Source organism: Pongo pygmaeus, chromosome 7 (assembly GCF_028885625.2).
Source record: "Pongo pygmaeus isolate AG05252 chromosome 7, NHGRI_mPonPyg2-v2.0_pri, whole genome shotgun sequence".
Classification (NCBI taxonomy): domain Eukaryota; kingdom Metazoa; phylum Chordata; class Mammalia; order Primates; family Hominidae; genus Pongo; species Pongo pygmaeus.
The window spans coordinates 39,284,376-39,307,028 of NC_072380.2; the positions used below are offsets into that span (position 1 = coordinate 39,284,376).

Below are 22,653 nucleotides of genomic sequence, written 5' to 3' on the forward strand. Positions count from 1 at the left end.
TTTGTAGTGTAGCAGAGACGGGGTCTCACCATGTTGACCAGGCTGGTCTCGAACTCCTGACCTCAAGTGATCCACCCATTTTGGCCTCCCACAGTGCTGGGATTATAGGCGTGATGCTGGGTATAAAATTCTATCCATGAAATCCTTTTTCTTCATGATTTTGAAGGTGTTGCTCTTTTGTCTTTTTTGTCCCAGCATTACTATTGGGAAGTCTGAAATGTTCTGATTCCTGACCTTTTGTATGTGGACTGTTTTTCCCCGTCACTGGAAACTTATAGGATCTTCTCTTGGTTCCCAGGCTTCTGAATTTTCCCGATGATGTGTTTTGGTGTGGGTCTTAATTTTTAGTAAAATCATACGCTCACACATCCTTGTACCAGTGAGAATGCCATCTAGTTCACAAAATACCATAAGGAGCAGGTGTCAAGCATACTCACTATGCCTTGCCCAACCACACCCACCAAACTATCTTAACCCCCTCTGTTTGTGTGGTCTCCATCTGTCCTGTTGGAGACATTTCCCAGATGCTTGATGATTTTTCGTTGTTTGTTTACAGTTGAGAATGGGGTCCCAAAAACCTTTTTGGAAGCCTTGAGTCCATGAGTCCATTTTGGGGCCTATGAGTTCGCTATAGGGTGGTTTGGCTGGAATGTTTCCTTGTCAATCTCCTTATGTCAGTACCTCTGGTCATCTTCTCCTGGCTGGTCAGATGGCCCACAGAAGGATTTATCCATTCATTTAAAATATATTTATTGGGTGTATACCCCAGGCACTGGGACATAGCAGTGAACAAAACTGGCAAAAATTCCTGCTCTCATGGAGTCCATGTTCTGGTGGAGGAGATTGGCTATACATGAGATAAATAAGTACATGTAGTATGTTAACCAATGATAAGTGGTAAGGAGAAAAATAGGGAGGGTAGATATGAAAGCATTGGAGGTTGTGATTAAAATTTTAGGTAAAAGTTTAGAAAAACAGTGTTATTCACTGTTGAATTTTGAGGTGACATGGTCTAGCCAGGGAGATGCCTTCTGAGTAAAGACCTGAAGGAGGTGAGGGAATGAGTCTGGGTTATATTAATATTAGGGAAGAGAGGTCCAGGCAGAGGGAACAGGTGCTGAGGTACAGGTGTGGGGAGTGATTGGGGAGGCACACAGGGCCCATCCTGAATTCTTTTTTTTTTTTGATTTTGGAGACAGAGTCTCATTCTATCACCCAGGCTGGAGTGCAGCGGTGCAGTCTTGGCTCACTGTGGTGTCCGCCTCCTGGGTTCAAATGATTCTTCTGCCTCAGCCTCCCGAGTTGCTGGGATTACAGGTGTGCGCCACCATGGCTGGCTAATTTTCGTATTTGTTTTTTTAGTAGAGATGGGGTTTCATGATGTTGGCCAGGCTGGTCTGAAACTCCTGACCTCAGGTGATCTGCCCACCTCGGCCTCCCAAAGTACTGGGATTACAGGCATGAGCCACCACGTCTGGCCCATCCTTACTTTCATGTTCACCCTGCTCACTGCCCTGCAGCTGCCCGTATAAACATATTCATTTCATTCGTTATCTGTCTCTCCTCACTAAAATGTGTATTTTAATATATAATTAAATATAATAAATATATAAATAAACCTAATGTATTTTAGGAGACGTTTCATCTAGAAAGTAAAAAGAAACAAACTTGTCTCAGTATCCAGAAAGTGTCTTCATTTGTCTGAAAAAATTAATAAGAAGGAGATAAGGCATAATTATATTCTGATTTCAGAATTTTTTTTTTTGCCATTTTTCTGCCATGTTTTGTAGGTTCTCCCAATCCAGTGAGGTTATTCATAAAATAAAAGCAATGTGTTCCTTTTTTCCCCAAGAACATTTTTTAACTTTTACATTTTCATTTAGAAAGAAAGGTTTTGGTGGAACTGCAGGAATGGCATTTGTGGGAACAGTGTGTTCAAGGAGCCACGCAGGCGGGATTAATGTGGTACGTTGTTCTTGATGTTTAACTTTGGATGTTTGCACTGGGACAATATCAAGCATTTATTGACTGTATACTTCCGCCCCTGGTCCTTAAAACAATATTTTGGGTGTTATGAGGAACACAGTAGAAGTCGCAGATGGGTTCTTTCCCTAGAGACTGGGTCAAGTTTTTAAATATGTGCTATGTGTTTGTTAGCTCTTTTCTTTTTTATTTATTTTATTTTACTTTAAGTTCTGGGACACATGTGCAGAACGTCCAGGTTTGTTACATAGGTATACATGTGCCATGGTGGTTTGGTGCACCTATCAACCCGTCATCTAGGTTTTAAGCCCCGCATGCGTTAGGTATTTGTCTTAATGCTCTCCCTCCCCTTGCTCCCCACCTCCCGACAGGCCCCGGTGTGTGATGTTCCCCTCCCTGTGTCCATGTGTTCTCATTGTTCAACTCCCACTTATGAGTGTAGCTCTTTACTTTTTATGGGTGAGGAAACGTGTACTCCATTTTAGAGAATTAAATTAGAACCATCAACTTGTTTTCCTATAAACTACCATGAGTAATCTGTTGGTGCTAAAGTGGTTGATCTCTTGCTTGAAGGATCCATGTCCATCATCAGTGTGTAATTCATGTTACTTTCTTACTAGACTGAAATGTATAAAGACTGTTGTTGGATGCTTGATTTATCATGTAGGCTGTCAACAGTGTAGTGAATAAATTTCCTTTTGTGAAAAAATAATCTGAGTAGCAAAACATTTTCTTTGCGTTCAGAAACCTAATGACTACCTTCCTGTTCTGAACAGTTTGGACAAATCACTGTGGAGACATTTGCTTCCATTGTTGCTCATGAATTGGGTCATAATCTTGGAATGAATCACGATGATGGGAGAGATTGTTCCTGTGGAGCAAAGAGCTGCATCATGAATTCAGGAGCATCGTGAGTACCTGGGTTCTTTCTTCTTCTCCTTTGTTTCATATTGTAGATCCATGTTTCTTACACTGTAAGGGATATTCATGTCTACATTGGGAAAACAGGAAATGTTATTTCCGGTTTGCTGAAATTAATTACATGACATACCAATGAGAAGTCTTTTTTTTTTTTTCCAGCCTTTTAGATTTAGGGGGTACATGTGGAGTTTGTTACCTGATGTATTGCTGAAGTCTATTTTTTAATTAAATAATTCCAGAGAGCTTTAAGAAGGCAACACTTATGTAGGCACAAGTATGTAACTACACTCTTCTGTAAACCAATTATAGACTGAAAGTATAAGAACATGGCAAAGTTTATATCTGAATTAGAAATTAGGAGGGAGTTTCTGCTAGGTTCAATGTGGATTGGATTACATTGAAGGACTGTATAAGAAATTTCTTCACAAACCTCTTTTTGAGAAAGTGCTGCATTGTCACTGTAGGTAGAAGAGATCCTGATATATTTCTATTGAAAAACCCTGTTTTATAGAGATAAAGGTGGGAGGCAAGACAGAGAAGAGGAGAGAGAATGGTTAACATTTATTAAGCTCTTTTTATATACAGGCACTATTGTAGCCATTTAAAAGGTATCCACTCACTACTCATCAGTGAAATGAGGTACACATACTTTATCTCCATTTGCAGATGAGGAAACTGAGGTCACACATCCAAATTGCTGACTGGGATTCAAAGTCAGGAAGTCAAAGCCTGTGATCTGATCTTAGAACTCTTTGCTGTCCCAGAGCTAAAAAATAATTATAATAGAAGATCCCATGGTGGTTGGGCATCAGAAATATAGATTTCTAATGCAGATTCATTGTAATGCCAACGACGTTCCTTCCTAATTTAGAAGGCAGGAGTCCTAAGCAGAGAGCTGAACATAACTGTAGTTCTTACGTGTGTAGATGCTGAGCCTGAGTGAAAATTAGATATGAGAGATGGTATCTTTAACAAATACAGGACGGACATGGTGGCTCATGCCTATAATCTCAGCACTTAGGGAGGATTGCTTGAGACCAGGAGTTCAAGACCAACCTGGGCAACACGGTGAGACCCTGTCTCTAGAAAAATAAAAATAAAAAAAATAAAAAATAAAATATTAACTGGGTGTGTTGGTGCGTGCCTGTAGTCCCAGCTACTCAGGAGGTTGAGGCAGGAGGATCACTTGAGCCCAGGAGTTCAAGGCTGCAATGAGGTATGATTGTGCCACTGCACTCCAGCCTGGGCAACAGAGCAAGACCCTGTTTCAAAACAAACAAAGAAACACAGATGAAGATTTCACATGGGGAATATCCGTGGCCCCAAGCGTTCATGCCCCTTCCCACTTCCCTCAGGCTCCTGAAGCACTGACAGAGTAATAAAAACTCCTGTCAACCAGGCTTTCAGCTGAAGATCTGAGTGGACAAGACAATTTCAATCACATGCTAGTATAAAGGGAAGCACTCAAGCAGAATTTACAGTTTTTGAACAAATACTAGGCTCAAAAATAGACATGGAAGAGTTAAAATAGTACTTACAAAAAGCCATGCTTCATAAAAAAAAAAAATTAGGTACGTAAGGAATGTCATATGTTTGTAAAAGATTTCCTGTAGGAGAGGGAAATAAATTTAGGATTTGCTTTGGCCAGCAGTGAAGTTGAGAAAGATGTGAGTTCAGGGAAACAAGAAATGAGTAATGAACAATGAGATAAGTCATAGATTAAAATAAAAAAGAAGCATTCAGAGGTAAGGAGGGAATGTTATGAAACAGTGCCATAGTGGAATTTAATATGTTATAGGAAGCAATGAAGAGTGGACCCACACTTTATTCACCAACTTGTCAAACATTTATTGAGCACTGACCACCTGCCAGACTTTGTTCTCGGCACTTGGAATACCTCAGTGAGTTAGATTGACTCACCCTTCAAGGAGTTTACATCTGGGGGGAAGACAATCTATAAACATAAGAAAATCAATAATATAGAGTGTTAGAAGGCGGTAAGTGCTATGGGAAATAAAATAGAGCAGAATGTGGAGGATTGGGAGGACCGAGGGTGGTGAAACAACAGAACAGGCCTCAGTATGACAAAACTGGATGTTAATAACAGAAACCTGAGTGAGTTGGTATTTAAAACCACTCCCCTAAAGTCAACCCTGTGTCAAGCAGACTTACAGTATAATTAAAATATTTTGAGGAGAATGGTATTTTTGAATATTATATTTAAAACTTAGTGCATATTGACGTTTAAATATGAAGATAACATGATCTCAAATTTAAGATATCCATCATTTTCCCAAGGGAAGAGCCAAAAAAGTGTTGTTGTTGTTGTTTTTTTGGTTGACTTGCATGTGTATAAACTTGCTAGGGATACAGTAGGTAGAAAGGGAGTGAACTGTTCATTACTGGATCTTGGAGAGTCTCTGTAGCTACAGGGGAGACTGACCCCATATGAGTTGAGGTAGAAGGACACTGATAACACGAGGACACGGATAACATGAGGTAGAGGGACACTCATAACAATGATAATAGAGAGGGTTCCAGGGGAATTATTCAGCCTTATTCTCCCAGTGACTTCTTATCTCTTGAATAGAAGTGGACAAAGTGAGTACCTATGTCTTGTCCAGCTTAGTGGGAAAGCTTTTGATTTTTCACTGTGGAGTATGATGTTGTCTGTGGGCTTTTCATATATGGCGTTTATTATATTGAAGTGATTTCCCTCTTCCTAGTTTTTTGAGATTTTTTGTTGTGAAAGAATGTTGAATTTTATCAAATGCCTTTTTGGCGCCTATTGAGATGATTATGTGACTTTGATCCTTGATTCTGTTAATGTGGTGTTAATACATTTTTCTGTGTTGAACCGTCCTTATGTCCCAGGTACCGATCTCATTTGGTCAGAGGGCCTGATGTTTCTGGTGTGTTGGCGAGTTCTGTTTGCTAGGATTTTTACATTTATGTTGCTAGGGATATTGACTTACAGTTTTCTTTTCTGGTTGTCCCTTGTCTGACTTTGATATTAGGGTGATGCTGGGCTCATACAATGAGTTTGGAAGTGTTCCTTCCTCTTCAGTATTTTGAGAAGACTTTTTTTTTTTAAGCAGTTTTAGGTTCACAGAATAATCAAGAGGAAAGTAGAAAGACTTCTCCCATATACTTTCTGTCCCCACACTTGCATAGTCTCTCCATTTCAATATCCCTCAACAGAGTGGTATGATTGTTAAAACTGACAAACCTATATTGACACATGATGATTTCTCAAAGTCCATACTTTATGGTTCACTCTTGGTGTTGTGCATTCTATGGGTATGGACAAGTGTATGATGACAAGTATCCCTCATTATGGTATCATGCAGAATATTTCCATTGCCTTAAAAAATCCTCTGTGCTCCACCTAGTCATCTCTCTCCACCCCTCCAACCCTTGGCAACCACTAGTCTTTTTACTGTCTCCATAGTTTTGTGTTTTCCCGAATATCATATATTTAGAATCATGCAGTATGTTGCCTTTTCACATTGGCTTCTTTCACTTAGCAATATGTGTTTAAGGTTCCTCATCTTTTCATGTCTTGATAGCTCATTTATTTGTAGTGCTGAATAATAATAACCCATTGTTTGGATGTACCACTGTTTAACCATTCACCTACTGAAGGACATATTGGTTGCTTCTAAGCTTTGGCAATTATGAAAAAAGCTGCCATAAGTGTCCGTGTGCAGGGTTTTGTGTGATCATGTTTTCAGCTCCTTTGGGTAAATACCAAGGGATGTGATTGCTGGATCCTATGTAAAGACAGTATGTTTAGTTTTGTAAGAAACTGCCAAATTGTCTTCCAAAGTAGCTATACCATTTTGTATTCCCACCAACAGTGAATGAGAATTGCTGTTGCTCTACATCTTTGTCAGAATTTGGTGTTGTCAGTATTCTGGATTTTGGCCATTCCTATAGGTATGTAGTGGTATCTCATTGTTTCAATTTACATTTCCCTGATGACATAGGATGTAGATGATCTTTTCTTGTGTTTATTTGCCTTCTTTATGTCTTCTTTGTGGCATCTGTGAAGGTCTTTGGCCCATTGTTTAATCAGATTGTTTCTTTTCTTATTTTTTAGTTTTAAGAGTTGCTTGCGTACTTTGGATAAGAGTCTTTTATTAAATATGTCTTTTGCAAATATTTTCTACTAGTCTGTAGCTTATCTTCTCATTCTTTTAATATTGTCTTTCACAGAGCATACATTTAATATTTTAATTCTTTCATGGACGATGCCTTTTGTGTTGTATCTAAAAAATAATTGCCATATCCAAGGTGATCTAGGTTTTCTCCTATGTTATCTCCCAGGAGTTTTAGAGTTTTGAATTTTACACTTAGATCTTTGATCCACATGGAGTTAATTGTGGAGGATGTAAGATCTGTGTCTAGATTTATTTATTTATTTTTTGCATATGAATATCTAATTGTACCAGCACCATTTGTTGAAAAGATTATCTTTTATTGTATTGCCTTTGCTCCTTTGTCAGAGATCAGTTAGCTGTATTTATGTAAGACTCTTTTTGGGCTCTCTTGTTCTCTTTATCTATTTGTCATCTTTTGCCAATAACACAGTCTTGAAGCTTGTGCATGCGTCACATAGTTCTCGTGCCATAGTTTTCAGCTCCATCAGGCCATTTAAGGTCCTCTCTACCCTGTTTATTCTGGTTAGCCATTTGTCTAATCTTTTTTCAAAGTTTTTAGCTTCCTTGCTATGGGTTCAAATATCCTCCTTTAGCTTGGAGAAGTTTGTTATTACCAACCTTCTAAAGCCTATTTCTGTCAGCCTGTCAATGTCATTCTCTGTCCAGCTTTGTTCCGTTGCTGGCGAGGAGCTGTGATCCTTTGGAGGAGAAAGGGTGCCCTGAATTTTAGAATTTTCAGCTTTTCTGCTCTGGTTTCTCCCCATCTTTGTGGTGTTATCTACCTTTGGTCTTTGATGCTGGTGACCTACAGATGGGGTTTTGGTGTGGATGTCCTTTTTGTTGATGTTGATGCTATTCCTTTCTGTTTGTTGGTTTTCCTTCTGACAGTCAGGTCCCTCGGCTGCAGATCTGTTGGAGTTTGCTGGAGGTCCACTCCAGACCCTGTTTGCCTGGGTATCACCAGTGGAGGCTGCAGAACAGCAAATATTGCAGAACAGCAAATATTGCTGCCTGATCCTTCCTCTGAAAGCCTCATCCCAGAGGGGCACCCGCCTGTGTGAGGTGTCATTTGGCCCCTACTGGGAAGTGTCTCCCAGTTAGGCTACATGGGTGTCAGGGACCCACTTGAGGAGGCAGTCTGTCTGTTCTCAGAGCTCAAACACCGTGCTGGGAGAACCACTGCTGTCTTCAGAGCTGTCAGACAGGGACGTTTAAATCTGTAGAAGATTCTGTTGCCTTTTGTTCAGCTATGCCCTGCCCCCAGAGGTGGGATCTACAGAGGCAGCAGGCCTTGCAGAGCTGTGGTGGGCTCCACCCAGTTGAGCCTCCGTGGCTGCTTTGTTTACCTATTCAAGCCTCAGCAATGGCAGACGCCCCTCCCCCTGCCAGGCTGCTGCCTCACAGGTCGATCTGACTGCTGCGCTAGTAGTGAGCAAGGCTCTGTGGGCTTAGGACCCGCCGAGCCAGGCGTGGGATATAATCTTCTGGTGTGCTGTTTGCTAAGACCATTGGAAGAGCACAGTATTTGGGTGGGATTGTCCCAATTTTCCAGGTGCAGTCTGTCATGGCTTCCCTTGGCTAGGAAAGGGAAATCCCCTGACCTCTTGTGCTTCCTGGGTGAGGCGATGCCCTGCCCTGCTTTGTCTCACCCTCTGTGGGCTACACCCACTGTCCAACCAGTCCCAATGAGATGAACCAGGTACCTCAGTTGGAAATGTAGAAATCACCATATTCTGCGTCTGTCACACTGGGAGCTGCAGACCAGAGCTGTTCCTATTCAGCCATCTTGGAATGGCCACACAGTCTTGATTACTGTAGCTTTAGAATAAGTCTTGAAGTCAGGTAGCACCAGTCCTCCAACTTTGTTCTTCTTCTTTACTATTATATTGGCTACTCTGGGTCTTTTGCCACCCCATGTAAACTTTAAAATCAGTTTTATCTATATCCACAAACTAATTTGCTGGGATTTTGATTAGGATTGCATTGAATGTATAGATCAAGTTGGGGAACTGACATCTTAATATTGAGTCTGCCTGTATATGAGCATGAAATATCTCTCCATTTATTTAGTTCTTTGATTCTTTCATCAGATAGTGTTATAGTTTCCCCATAGAGATCTCATACATATTTTGTTAGATTTATACCTAACTCTCATTTTTGGGGGTCCTAATGTACATGATGTTATGTTTTTAATTTCAAATTCTACTTGTTCATTGCTGGCATATAGGAAAGCAATTGACTTTTGTTTATTAACCCTGTATCCTATAACCTTATTGTAATTGCTTTTTAGTTCCAGGAGTCTTTTTCCATTCTTTTCGATTTTCTACATAGATGATCATATTGTCTCTGTACAAAGACAGTTTTTCTTTCTTTCCAGTCAGTATACCTTTTACTTCCTTTTCTTTTCTCACTGCAGTAGCTAGGACTACCAATAATCTGATACTGCTTTACCTTCCTCACATTTTTTTTTTTAGTGTTGACATGTGTTTATTTTTATTTTTAATAGTTATGCTTCCAAAACATATATTTAAATTTTATTTTTAATCCAAATTGAAAATATATGTCTTATATCACTTAATATATTTACTGTAATTACTGATCCATTTAATCAAATCTAAATGCCATTGATTATAAGATACACCACTTTTTCCATACCACTGAGAAAGAAATATGGTGTCAATGAAATTAATACTTCAATTGTAATCTGAAATGAATCTCAATTTCAAAGTTATTTAAATATGAAAAGAATGTGTTTTAGAATCAATTAAATACAGCATTTGGGTTTAAATCTACCATCTTATATCTCCTTTATTTGTCTTTTATGGTTTTTTCTTAAAAGTCTTTGGTCTTAAATATTTAAGTTGATGGATGTTCCCATTACCCTGATTTGGTCTTTACACATTGTATGAATGGATCAAGTGATCACATGTATCCTGAGAATATATACATCTATTGTGTATCAGTTAAAAATGGGACGACAACAACAACAAAATCTTCTGTATTATTTCTTTTGGGTTGATAGAGTGTTTTTATATTTATTTTCACTTTGTAGAAATGGGGTCTTGTTATGTTGCCCAGGCTGGTTTTGAACTCCTAGGCCTAAGCAATCCTCCCACCTTAGCCTCCTGATGTGCTGGGAATACAGGTGTGGAGCCACTGTGCACTGCCAGATAGAGTGTTTTTAGTAGATACTGTTTTCCTTCTAGACATATTTCTAGAATGGAAGTTATAGTCTTTTTTTTTTTTAAAGTTACCCTGGAAATTATTACACATGTTCTTATTTATCATGTCTACGATTAAATCTTACCCTTCCCCACACAGTTCAAAGACTATATCGTGCTTTAACTCCATTCATCACTTTCTTGACTCATATAGCTGTGTGCCAGGAAGATATTAGTGATTGTTTATCATTATTCATTTAGATTTTGACCACTGCCCTTGCTCTTTGGTCCTCTTGCATCTCTGACCTTCCATTTGGTATCCATTTTTCAGTCTGATCAAAGAACCAGTTTTGACTTTCCTTTAATGTGTGTTTAGTAGTAGTGTATCTCTTAGTTTTTGTTTTTGTTTTTCTCCTGAGGGTGTCTTTATTTCTCTTTTTTGAGGATATTTTTGTTGAATATAGAGTCGTAGATCATCAGTTATTTTTCATCATATTGGGATTTTTCCATTGTCTTTTGCTTTCCATGTTGTTGTTGAGATGTCAGGTGTGAGACCATTATTCCGTTGAAATGAATCTGTCTATTTACCTATGACTGTTTTAACAATTTTGTCTTTAAACATTTTTTTTGAAGTTTCATTATCATGTTCCTTTTGTAGAAAGAAAAAAATATATAACATGCATACATACGTATGTTATGTATATATAACACATTTACACATATATGTCTTCATATCCTGCTTAGAAATTTTTTAGTGTTTTAAAGTTTGTGGCTTGATATTTTTCATCAGTCGGAATATTCTCAGTCATGTCTTTACATATTGCTTCTTTACATATTGCCTGTGTACACAGGGTGTCTGCACATTTGCTGTCTCTCTTACGCCTCTGTGATTCTAGTGAACTGTGTGTTAGACCTCACTATGTCTCGTTTGTCTCTTAGTTTTTAAATATATGTTTCCTATCTTTTTGTGTTTTTTTTCTTCTGTGTAATTTCTTCTGATATCTTTCAGCTCACTGATTCTGTCTTCATAGGTGTTTTGTCTGTTGTTAAACTTATCCATTGAATTATTAATTTTGCTTATTTCATTTGTCAAATTTCTGTCTGGTTCTTTTTCAAATCTGATATATTAGTTTTGTAGATTTTAGTTTCCTGCCCAAATTTTCATGCTTGTCACTTTTGTCTCTGATCATAGTAAGCATAAATGTCTTATGGCTATCATTTGATAATCCTAGAACTAGTATTAGGAGTCTTTATTGGACTTTATCTGCTCGTTTTTTTCTTTCTTGTAGTGTACTGTGGCTTCATGTGGTATTTTATATTGTGTAGCCGTTATATTTAAAATTTTTTTTAAGAATAATTTCTAGGCCGGGTGTGGTGGCTCATGCCTGTAATCCTAGCACTTTGGGAGGCTGAGGCAGGCGGATCACGAGATCAGGAGATCGAGACCATCTTGGCTAACACGTGAAACCCCGTCTTTACTAAAAATACAAAACATTAGCCGGGCATGGTGGCGGGCGCCTGTAGTCCCAGCTACTGAGGAGGCTGAGGCAGGCGAATGGCATGAACCCAGGAGGCGGAGCTTGCAGTGAGCTGAGATCGTGCCACTGCATTCCAGCCTGGGTGACAGAGCGAGACTCCGTCTCAAAACAAAACAAAACAAAACAAAGAATAATTTCTGAACTAGGATGAGGTTATCCTAGGTAATACATATTTTTTTCTCTTATTTTTCCTCAGATTCCTTTTTACTACCAAGGTGATATTAAACTTTCTTTTTTTGAGGGCAGATTTCCTACCCTCTATTTCATAGGCTGTTTAATAAATATTAATTTTGTATCATTTTGTTTGGCTTTTTTTTTTAGATGCTAGTGATGTAGATGTTTCATTTTTTTCCCCTTAGATAACTCAGTCATTGGGAGCCAGTTCCATTTAATAAAATGGATAATCTACCCTTGTAATAAGATTTTTTTGTTATTGTTTATGATATTTTGGGGGCACAGTGGTATTCTCATGCATTTCTCTTAGATTCTGGAAAGTGTGAGTTGCTCTTCCTGGGAGGTGCCTTTCTAGAGACATGGCTTTCTTAACTCTGCCGCTCAATGTCAGCAAGCTTCCATAATCAGGTGTTTTTTTCTTAATCTAATTCAGTACCAGCACTTAGAATCTTCTCTTAAGACTTCCTAATCCTAGGCTGTGGGAATCAGCATAGTAATGGTGGAAATTGTGGAAATTGTGTTCTGGGAATTTTCAGAGTACTCAAAGAAATAATGTTTTGAATGATAGTTGAAATTTTTTTTTTGTCATTTCCATGTAAAACATTTTCATTGTTGTTGATTTCCTTTTGAAGCCATTTTAGGAAAATCACCTAGATGTGAGAAAAGAGAGGAGGAGAGGCTATAAATCATTAATATTGTAGAGTCTAGAGGTGATAGAGAGTAGAAATACTTGAGTTGCTCTTCAAGCCCCGTATCAGGAGAAAGATCATTCTTTTTGTTGCCGTAGGTGCCAGCCAGTGATGGCTAGTGAAAGGGCATTTTCACTGTGGCCTCCAAAGCATTTTAAAGTCTCACTGAAGGCCAACACAGGGGATGTTGTTACTATCTCCATCTGTTAAAAAGCACCACAAGTGTCTATGATTTTGTTATGCTTTTTAGTTCTATAGTCAATTCATGTGGGTGAAATTTTTTTTTTTTGGTAGATTGCTGAAGGATCAAGCATTTGAAACATTGTTTATAAGAAAATATTCTTCAACTACCAAATAATGAGCATATTTAAAAAATAACTTGTTTAGAGGTGGTAGACTTTATGTAGGTTGAAATTAGGGACTAAAATATAGGACTATACATATGCCTGTGCAAGTTCTATGGCAATTGTCTAATTAAATATATATAATTTATAAATATATATTTATGTAGTATATATATTTAAATATATATTTAAGTGTGTGTGTGTTTTGTTTTTTTTTTGGAGACAGGGTCTCGCCCTGTTGCCCAGGCTGGAGAGCAGTGGCTTGATCATAGCTCACTGCAGCCTTAAACTCCTCCCACCCCAGCCTCCTGAGTAGCTGGGACTACAGGTGTGCACCACCATGCCCAGCTTATTTTTTGTAGAGACAGGGTCTCACTATGTTGCCCAGGTGGCCTTGAATTCTTGGGCTCAAGTGATCCTCTTGCCTTAGCTTCCCAAAGCATTGGGATTACATTATTAAATATATTCCTACAGAAAACATTATTGCATGTATACCATGTAGCAGGCGCTGTGCTTACCACATAAAGATCAACAGTACAAAATAAAAAACAATTACAAGCCTCTGTTTAAACTGCAGTCTTCTTTGTTTTATCAAATAATTATTATATACGGCTTTGACATTTTTACTTGATGTCTAATAGGCTCAAACTCCTGTGATCCCTCCTAAAGTTGTCCTAAAATCTAATCTACCCATAGTCTTCCCCATGTGAATTAATGGTAACTCCTTCCTTCTAGTATCCCAGGACAACAACCTGGGAGTCATTCTTGATTTCTCTTTTTTCTCACTCTTCATCTTAATGGCTGTTCCTTTAAAACAAAAACAATCCAGCCACTTCTTACAGCTCCCACTGTTTCATTTTGGTCCACCATCATCTGTTTGGTGGATTTCTCTAAGAGCCTTCTTTGCAGTCTTCCTCCTTAATAGAACAAGTATGGTGATCCTATTAAAACATTAGTCAAATCATGTTACTCCTGCTCAACACTTTCCATGGTCTTCCCCTTCCAACTTCCCCATTCCACTTAGAGTAGAAAGCCACATTCCTACAATGGCCTATTCCTGTCTTTGCTGACTGTATCTCTCATGACTCATTTCCTCACTGACTCAGTCTGCCAGGAAAGCTTCTACCTCAGATTTTTTGCATTTGCTATTCCTTCTTTCTATAGTGTTTTCCTCCCAGATACACAGTTTTGATTGAACTCTCACGTTTGAGGTGCCTGTCCTGACTGCCCTTTTAAAATCACAAAGCATCACTTCCTCTGCAGAGCTCATCACACCCACACCCCGTCGCCTTTTTTCCCCATAGCACTTATTACCTTATAATATGCTATCTAATTTATTATATAAGTAAATCACTGAATCATAATCGTAACCTTTACAGGGGCAGGGATTTTTGTCTGCTATGTTCACAGTTTCATCCCTGGCACCAAGAAGAATGCCTTGTACGTAATAGATATTCAGTAAATATTTGTTGAATGAGTGGTTGATTGATATTGCACAAAAGGACTCCTCCCCACAATATTCTTAGTAGCAAGAAAAAGAATAAGGAAGACAAGTCTTTCTGTTATTGACAAAAGCCTTGTGCTAAATCTTTTCTTTCCGTGAGTCAGAATTTTGCCTTTGCCTATTCTTTTGTCTCAAACCATTGATAGTTTATGTTCTTTCTTTTTTCTTTCTCTGCCAGTCTTTTAAAATCCTTCCACATCCCACATCTATAGACTTTTTTTTTTTTTTTTTTCGTCAAACAGCAGTTAACAGTACCAAAATGTTCTAGGCAGACTGCATTCCAATCCAAGAGGCAGGAGTCAGTACTATCAACTTTTCTAGAGACCAGTTAGCAAAGAAGAGTTTAACATGACTACTCAGGGCAAAAAATATGTTTCTTAGAGTTCCTTGGATGTACAAAAGACCCAGCTATAGATAGTTCCTTGGATGTACAAAAGACCCAGCTATAGATAGGGCTGCTTCTTCATTAACTAGAATGCAACATAGCTTTCACTCCTGCTGCTACTTTTGGTACCATTGCTCAAACTGATGAAAAGAGATTCAGGGTACCAAATTCCCTTGAAAAAATACAAATATATATAAGATATAAATTTTATTGTATTTAAGATGTACAACATGTTTTGATGTAAATATGGATGGTGAAATGGTTAGTCAAGCAGATTAACACATCCATCATTCCACATTGTTGCCCATTTTGTGTGTGTGTGGCAAAGAGCACCTAAAATCTCCTCTTTTAGCAAAAATCTTGAATGTAATACAATATTATTATCTATAGTCCTCATGCTGTACCTGTCTGAGATCTCTAGACTTGTTTGTCTTACATATCTGGTACTTTGTATCAGACCTACATGTCCCATTTCCTCCACCTCCACCATAATCAGTGTTTTATTTTCTGTCTCTGGATTTTCAACTTTTTTTAGATTCCAAAATAAGTGAGATCATGCAACATTTGTCTTTTTCTGTCTGGCTTGCTTCACGCAGCATAACATCCTCCAGTTTCCTCCATGTTGTGGTAAATGTCAGGATCTCCTTTTATAAGGATGAATAATTATCAGTCTTATATGTGCCACAGTTTTGTCCACTCAACTGTTGACGCTTTGTTTGTTTCCATATCTTGGCTAATGCTGCACTGAAAATGGGATAATACAGACGTCTTTATGAGGTGGTGTTTTCATTTTCTTTGGGTGTATACCCAAAAGTGAGATTGCTGGGTCATATGATAGTTCTGTTTTTAATTTCTTTAGGGAACTCCTATTGTTTTCCAGAGTGGCTGCACCAATCTACATTCCCACCAACAGTGCTCAAGGATTCCTTTTTTTCTATACTCTAACTAGCACTTGTCATCTCTTTTATTTATTTATTTATTTATTTATTTGAGACGGAGTCTCTCTCTGTTGCCCAAGCTGGAGTGCAGTGGTGCAATCTCGGCTCACTACAACCTCTGCCTCCCAGGTTCAAGCAATTCTCCTCCCTCAGCCTCCCAAGTAGTTGAGATTACAGGTGTGCACCACCACACCTGGCTAATTTTTGTGTTTTAGTAGAGACAGGGTTTTACCATGTTGGCCAGGCTGGTCTGGAACTCCTGACCTCAAGTGAACCGCCTGCCTCAGCCTCCCAAAGTGCTGGGATTACAGCAGTGAGCCTCCACACCTGGCCGTTATCTCTTTTTGAGGGTGAGGTGGTATTTCATTGTGGTTTTGATTTGCAGTTCCTTGATGATTAATGATATTGAGCATCTTTTCATGCACCTGTTGGCCATTTTTATGTCATCTTTGGAGAAATGTCTATTTAAGTCTTTTGTTCATTTTAAAAATCGAGTTATTTGTTTTTCTACTATGGAGTTGTGTGAGTTTTAAAAAATATATTTTGGATATAAGATACATGGTTATAAGATACACCTTATAAGATACATGGTTTGCAGATATTTTCTCCCTATCTGCAGACTTTTCATTTTGTTGGTTGTTATCTTTGCTGTGCAGAGCTTTTTAGTTTGATAGCTATAGTAATCAAAACAGCATGGTAGTGGTATAAAAACAGACACGTAGACGGATGGAACAGAATAGAGAGCCCAGAAACAAATCCAAACATGTGTATTCAATTAATTTTTGACAAGGGCACCAGGAGGATACAATGGGGAAAGGATAGTTCTCTTCAATAAATGGTTCTGGGGTAACTGGATTTCTACATGCAAAAGAATGAAATTGGACCCTTGTCATACACCATACACAAAAATCAACTCAAAATGGATAAAATAGCTAAATGTAAGACTTGAAACTATAAAACTTTCTAAGAAGAAAACGTTGAGGAAAAGCTCCTTGACATTGGCCTTAACAATGATTTTTGGATATCACACCAAAAACTCAGTCTACAAAAGCAAAAATAAAATAGAATTTTAGTGTGACATGGATTCCTCAAAGATATAGGTGATGTATAGGTGTATTTTCCACTAGTTTTCAAAAGTAAAAATAGCCAGTGGGACTATCTGAAAGTATTTTATAGTTATTGAGTAAAGTAGTAGCTAAAAAAAAAATCCCAGATAGAACATATCAAAATTGCATTTGTATAAATCTCACATAGCTCAAGTTGGACATTTCTTAAAGGCCAACTAACTTTCAGAGTACTAACCTTGGTTCCCAGGAATTATCATAAAAGTTATTATGTGTAAAGCTCAAACTGAAAACTTGTCATATAGGAGTAGTTGAAATTCTACACTGTGCAGTCTGCCTCTTGATGGCTAGTGTGCATCTGAACTGGAGTTGCCCATTTGTATTATTTTTGCAGAGCTCCTAATAAGTGGTAATGGGCATGGGTGAACATAAAAATGTTATCCTTCAGAATAGAAAAAAGACTGGAGACAACATACAGCTACTTTCCAATGTTTGAAGAACCTTTACTGTGTTAGATAAATAAAACTTTATTCTTCATAGGACTAAATAATTTTTAAAGTCTCTTCTGATGCTGAGAATTATCATTTTGTATTTCAATGTAAGTGATATGTTTTAAAGATATTTTATTGGAAATACAATATATTGTAAGAAAATAGTGAATTATTATATAGTAGCTGAAGTAATGTTCAATATTTATCACAAGTAGATATGAATTCTTATTTCTGTCCGCTTTTATTAGCTTCTTTTCTGTCATTTAAAATATTCACTTTTTGTGGGTTAAAGTCATGACTTAACATTTTCAAAGTGAGTAATCACTGTGACATAAGATCTTTTTCTTAATGTCTATTATAGGGGTTCCAGAAACTTTAGCAGTTGCAGTGCAGAGGACTTTGAGAAGTTAACTTTAAATAAAGGAGGAAACTGCCTTCTTAATATTCCAAAGCCTGATGAAGCCTATAGTGCTCCCTCCTGTGGTAATAAGTTGGTGGATGCTGGGGAAGAGTGTGACTGTGGTACTCCAAAGGTCAGTTTAATTTTTGATTTTTGCCTTGTAAAATTGCCATGATATTTGCAAGAAATAAAATGGCTTGCTTTGGGCAACTCTGACATAGGAGCTAAAGTAAAATTTAGTGGCACAATGAGGATTGTTATTTTGTTTGTATGGCTGTGTTCCAGGGATTGGTCATCTCCTTCTTCTCAGAGTATGACTAATGGTGCCATCTGTTTTGAAGTCAGGGAACATGCCATGTTTATTCTCTATTTTTTTATGCTATTTTCTATGATTTATGGTTATTAGCTTATTTGCTTTAAAGAATGAAGTTCACCTGGCTCTTTATTTGTAAGCTTTCACCATTCTGGCACTGCCATTGCAGGAATATTTATTTAGCTGGACTCATTTTAAAAATGAATTGGAGCTGGCCCATCCTCCAGAGTCCTTCAGTATTCAAAGTTCTTGCTACTCAAAGTAGCACTCTAAAAGAAAAAAATTAAAGTAGTAAGTAAAAGCAATCTTGCACACCTTTATTTTCCCCATACATCTTTTACTTCCTTTTTTTTTATGTTTGATGTTTTTGTTTTTAGACTCTATTCTATACATTTATATACAGTATACAGTAGGTACATTTATAAATATTGGGCTTGTTTTAGGATTTATTTTTACTTTAATGTGGTAAGAATACTTAGCATGAAGTTGATCCTTCTAAGAGATTTTTAAGTGTCCAATACAGTATTGTTAACTCTGGGTAATATGTTGTACAGCACATCTCTAGAACTTTTTCATTGTGTGTAACTGAAACTTTATATCAGTTGATCAGCAGCTCCCCATTTTCCATTCCACGAGCCCCTGACCACCACTATTCTGTTCACTGCTTTTATGAACTTGACTATTTTAGATATCTAATATAAGTGGAATCAAATAGTATTATGTCCTTTGTGGCTGTCTTATTTCTCTTAGCATGGTATTGTATACTCAAGTTTCATCTACGTTCTTGCAATGACAAGATTTCCTTCTTTTTTTGGGAAATAGTATTCCATTGTATGTGTGTATATGTATGTATGTATGTACATTTTCTTTATCTACCACATTTTCTTTATCCATTCAACTGTTGACAGACATTTAGGTGGTTTCTACATCTTGGCTACTGTGGATAATGCTGCAGTGAACATAGGGAATGCTAATATCTCTTCAAGATCTTGATTTCATTTTAGATAAGTACCCAGAAGTGGGATTGCTAGATCACATGGTAGTTATATTTTTAATTTTTAAAAGAACCTTCATACTATTTTCCATAGTGGCCGCATGATTTTGCATTCTTCCCGAAAGTGCACAAGGGTTCCAGTTTCTCCACATTCTTGCTGACACTTGGTGTCTTTTGTTTTTTTCCGTGATAGCAATCCTAACAGGTATGAAATGATATTTCATTGTGGTTTTGATTTGCATTTCCATGATGATGAGTGACATTGAGCATCTTTTCATATACCTGTTGGCTATTTGTGTGTCTTCATGGAGCAATGTCTATTAAGTCTTAGGCCTGTTTTAATTTTTTTTTTGTTTATTTTAACATTTTTATATATTTAGGGGATGTACATGCAGATTTCTTGCATGTATATATTGCATATTGGTAAAGTGAGGGCTTTTCATGTACCCATCATTCAAATAGTGAACGTTGTACCCAATAGGTAATTTTTCAGCCCTCACACCCCTCCCATGCTCCCACCTTTTGGGGTCTCCAGTGTCTGTTATTCCACTCTGTACATCCATGAATACTGATTGCTTAGCTCCCACTTATAAGTGAGAACATGCAGTATTTGACTTTCTGCTTCTGAGTTATTTCAATTAGGATAATTAACCCATTTTAAATCAGGTTATTAGTTTTTCATTTTTTGCTATTGAGCTGTAGCACTTCCTATATGTTTTGAAAGTTTACCCCTTATGGTTTGCAGATATTTCCCCCATTCCATAACTTGGCTTTTCACTCTGTTGATTGCTTCCTATGCTGTGTAGAAGGTTTTTAGTTTGATATAGCCCCACTTGTCTATTTTTGGCTTCTGTTGCCTGTAATTTTGGCATCATATACATGAAATCATTGCCAAGACCAGTGTCATGAAGCTTTTCCTCTATGTTTTCTTCTAAGAGTTTTACTGTTAGTCCTTATGTGTAAGTCTTTAATCCATTTTAAGTTGATTTTTGTGTATGGCGTAAGATAAGGTTCCAATTTCATTCTTTTGCATGTTGATATCCAGTTTTCCAGGGCGGAAGGGACTACCTTTTCACCATTCTTTTTCTTGGCATCCTTGTTGAAGATCAGGTGATCTCATATGTGTGGGTTTTTATTTTTGCATTCTGTATTCTGTTCCATTGGTCTGTATGTCTAAGTTTTATTTTATTTTAGATTCAGGGGGTACTTATGTATGTTACATGGGTATATTGTATCCTGGTGGGGATTGGGCTTCTGGTGTACCCATTACCCAAACAATGAACATTGTACCTTATAATTTGTCAGCCCTCACTCTCCTCCTACCCTCTCCCCTTTTGGAGTTACCCAGTGTCCGTCACCTCCATCTTTATGTCCATGTGCACCCATTGTTTAGCCCATGCTTATAAGTGAGAATATGCAGTGTTTGATTTTGTGTTTCTGAGTTAGTTCACTTAGGATAATGGCCTCCAGCTCCATCCATGTTGCTGCAAAGGACATGATTTCATTCTTTTTTATGACTACATATAGTATTCCATGGGGTGTGTGTATGTGTGTGTATACATACATATACATGTATATATATGTGTGCGTATACATATTTATGTGTGTATGTGTGCGTATACATACATGTATGTATATCTGCGTATACATACACATATGTGTGTATATGTGTGCGTATACATACACGTGTGTATGTGTGCGTATACATACACGTGTGTATATGTGTGCGTATACATACACGTGTGTATATGTGTGCGTATACATACACGTGTGTATATGTGTGCGTATACATACACATGTGTGTATATGTGTGCGTATACATACACATGTGTGTATATGTGTGCGTATACATACCTATGTGTGTGTATATGTGTGTGTATACATACATGTGTATATATGTGTGCGTGTACATACCTATATGTGTATATATGTGTGCGTGTACATACCTATATGTGTATATATGTGCGTATACATACCTGTGTATATATGTGTGCATATACATACCTGTGTGTGTATATATGTGTGCGTATGCATACATATATGCGTGTATATATGTGTATATGTGTGTATATGTGTGCGTATACATACATATATGTGTATATGTGTGCATATACATATGTGTGTATGTGTGTGCGTATACATGTGTAGTGTACATACGTGTGTGTACATATGTGTGTGTATACATACATATATGTGTATATATGTGTGTGTATACATACATATGTGTATATGTGTGTATACATACGTATATATGTGTAGATATGTGTGTGTATATATGTATGTGTGTGTGTGTATGTACATATATATATATAAAAGATTTTTCTCATCCAGTCGACTGTTGATGGACACTTACATTAGTTTCATGACTTTGCTATTGTGAATAGTGCTGCAATGAGCATATGAGTACAGATATCTTTTTTACATAACGATTTATTTTCCTTTGGGTAGATACCCAGTAGTGGAATTGCTGGGTGAAATGGTGGTTCTAGTTTTAGTTCTTTGAAAAATCTTTATAATGTTTTTCATAGAGGTTGAACTAATTTACATTCCCACCAACAATGTATAAGCATTCCCTTTTTTCTGCATCTGCACCAATATCAGCCTTTTTTTTTTTTGACTTTTTAATGATAGCCATTCTCACTATTGTAAGATGATATCTCATTGTGGTTTTAATATGCATTCTCTGATGTTCAGTGATGTTGAGCATTTTTTCCTGTGTTTGGCAGCTGCTTGTATTTCTTCTTCTGAGGAATGGATTTTATTGAATCTGCAGATCACTTTGGGTAATATGGACAATTTACCAATTTTAATTATTCCAATCCATGAACATAGGATGTCTTTCCATTTGTTCATATCATCTTTTATTTCTTTTAGCAATGTTTTGTAAGTTTTTAGTGTGTGATCTTTTTCCTCACTTGTTAAGCTTATTCACAAATGTTTTGTTTTCAATGCTATTATAAATAGCTTTGTTTCCTTAATTTCCTGTTTGTAGTTCATTGTTAGTATGTGAAAATGACTTTATTTTTGTGTGTCAGTTTTGTTTCCTGCAACTTTACTAAATTTATTTATTAGTTATAACAGTTTTTTGATGGACTCTTTGGGATTTTCTATGTGTATGATCATGTCATCTTAAAAGAGGGATGGTTTTGCTTCATTTCCGATTTAGATGCCTTTTAGTTTTTCTTGCTAATTGTTCTGGCTAGGATTTCCAATACCAGGTTGAATAGAAGTGGCGAGATTGGGCATCCTTGCTTCATTTGTGATCTCAGAGGAAAAGCTTTTTGTTTTTCACAACTAAGTATGATTTTAGCTATGAGAATTTCATATATGGCCTAATTATGTTGAAGTTATTTTCCTTTATTTCTAGTTTGTTAAGAGCTTTTTGCATGAAAGGGTATTGAATTTTATCAAGTGCTTTTTCTGTATCTATTGAGATGATCATGCGATTTTTATCCTTCATTTTGTTAATGTGGTATATCTCATTAATTAATTAATTAGTTAAATTTTTTTTTTTTTTTTTGAGACAGGGTCTTACTGTTGCCCAGGCTGGAGTGCAGTGCTGTGAACACAGCTGACTGTAGCTTTGACCTA

The 22,653-nt window shown here is 37.2% G+C and overlaps 1 protein-coding gene across 1 annotated transcript in view; it reads left to right on the forward strand.

Annotated features, from left to right (window-relative positions):
- ADAM9 (ADAM metallopeptidase domain 9) overlaps positions 1–22,653 on the forward strand; it is a 108,027-nt gene that overhangs the window by 27,215 nt on the left and 58,159 nt on the right. Inside the window, exons 10-12 of the mRNA XM_054497740.2 lie at positions 1,884–1,965; positions 2,760–2,893; positions 17,717–17,888. Of these exons, the coding sequence (XP_054353715.2) occupies positions 1,884–1,965; positions 2,760–2,893; positions 17,717–17,888 (388 nt within the window). The remainder of the gene's footprint in view (positions 1–1,883; positions 1,966–2,759; positions 2,894–17,716; positions 17,889–22,653) is intronic.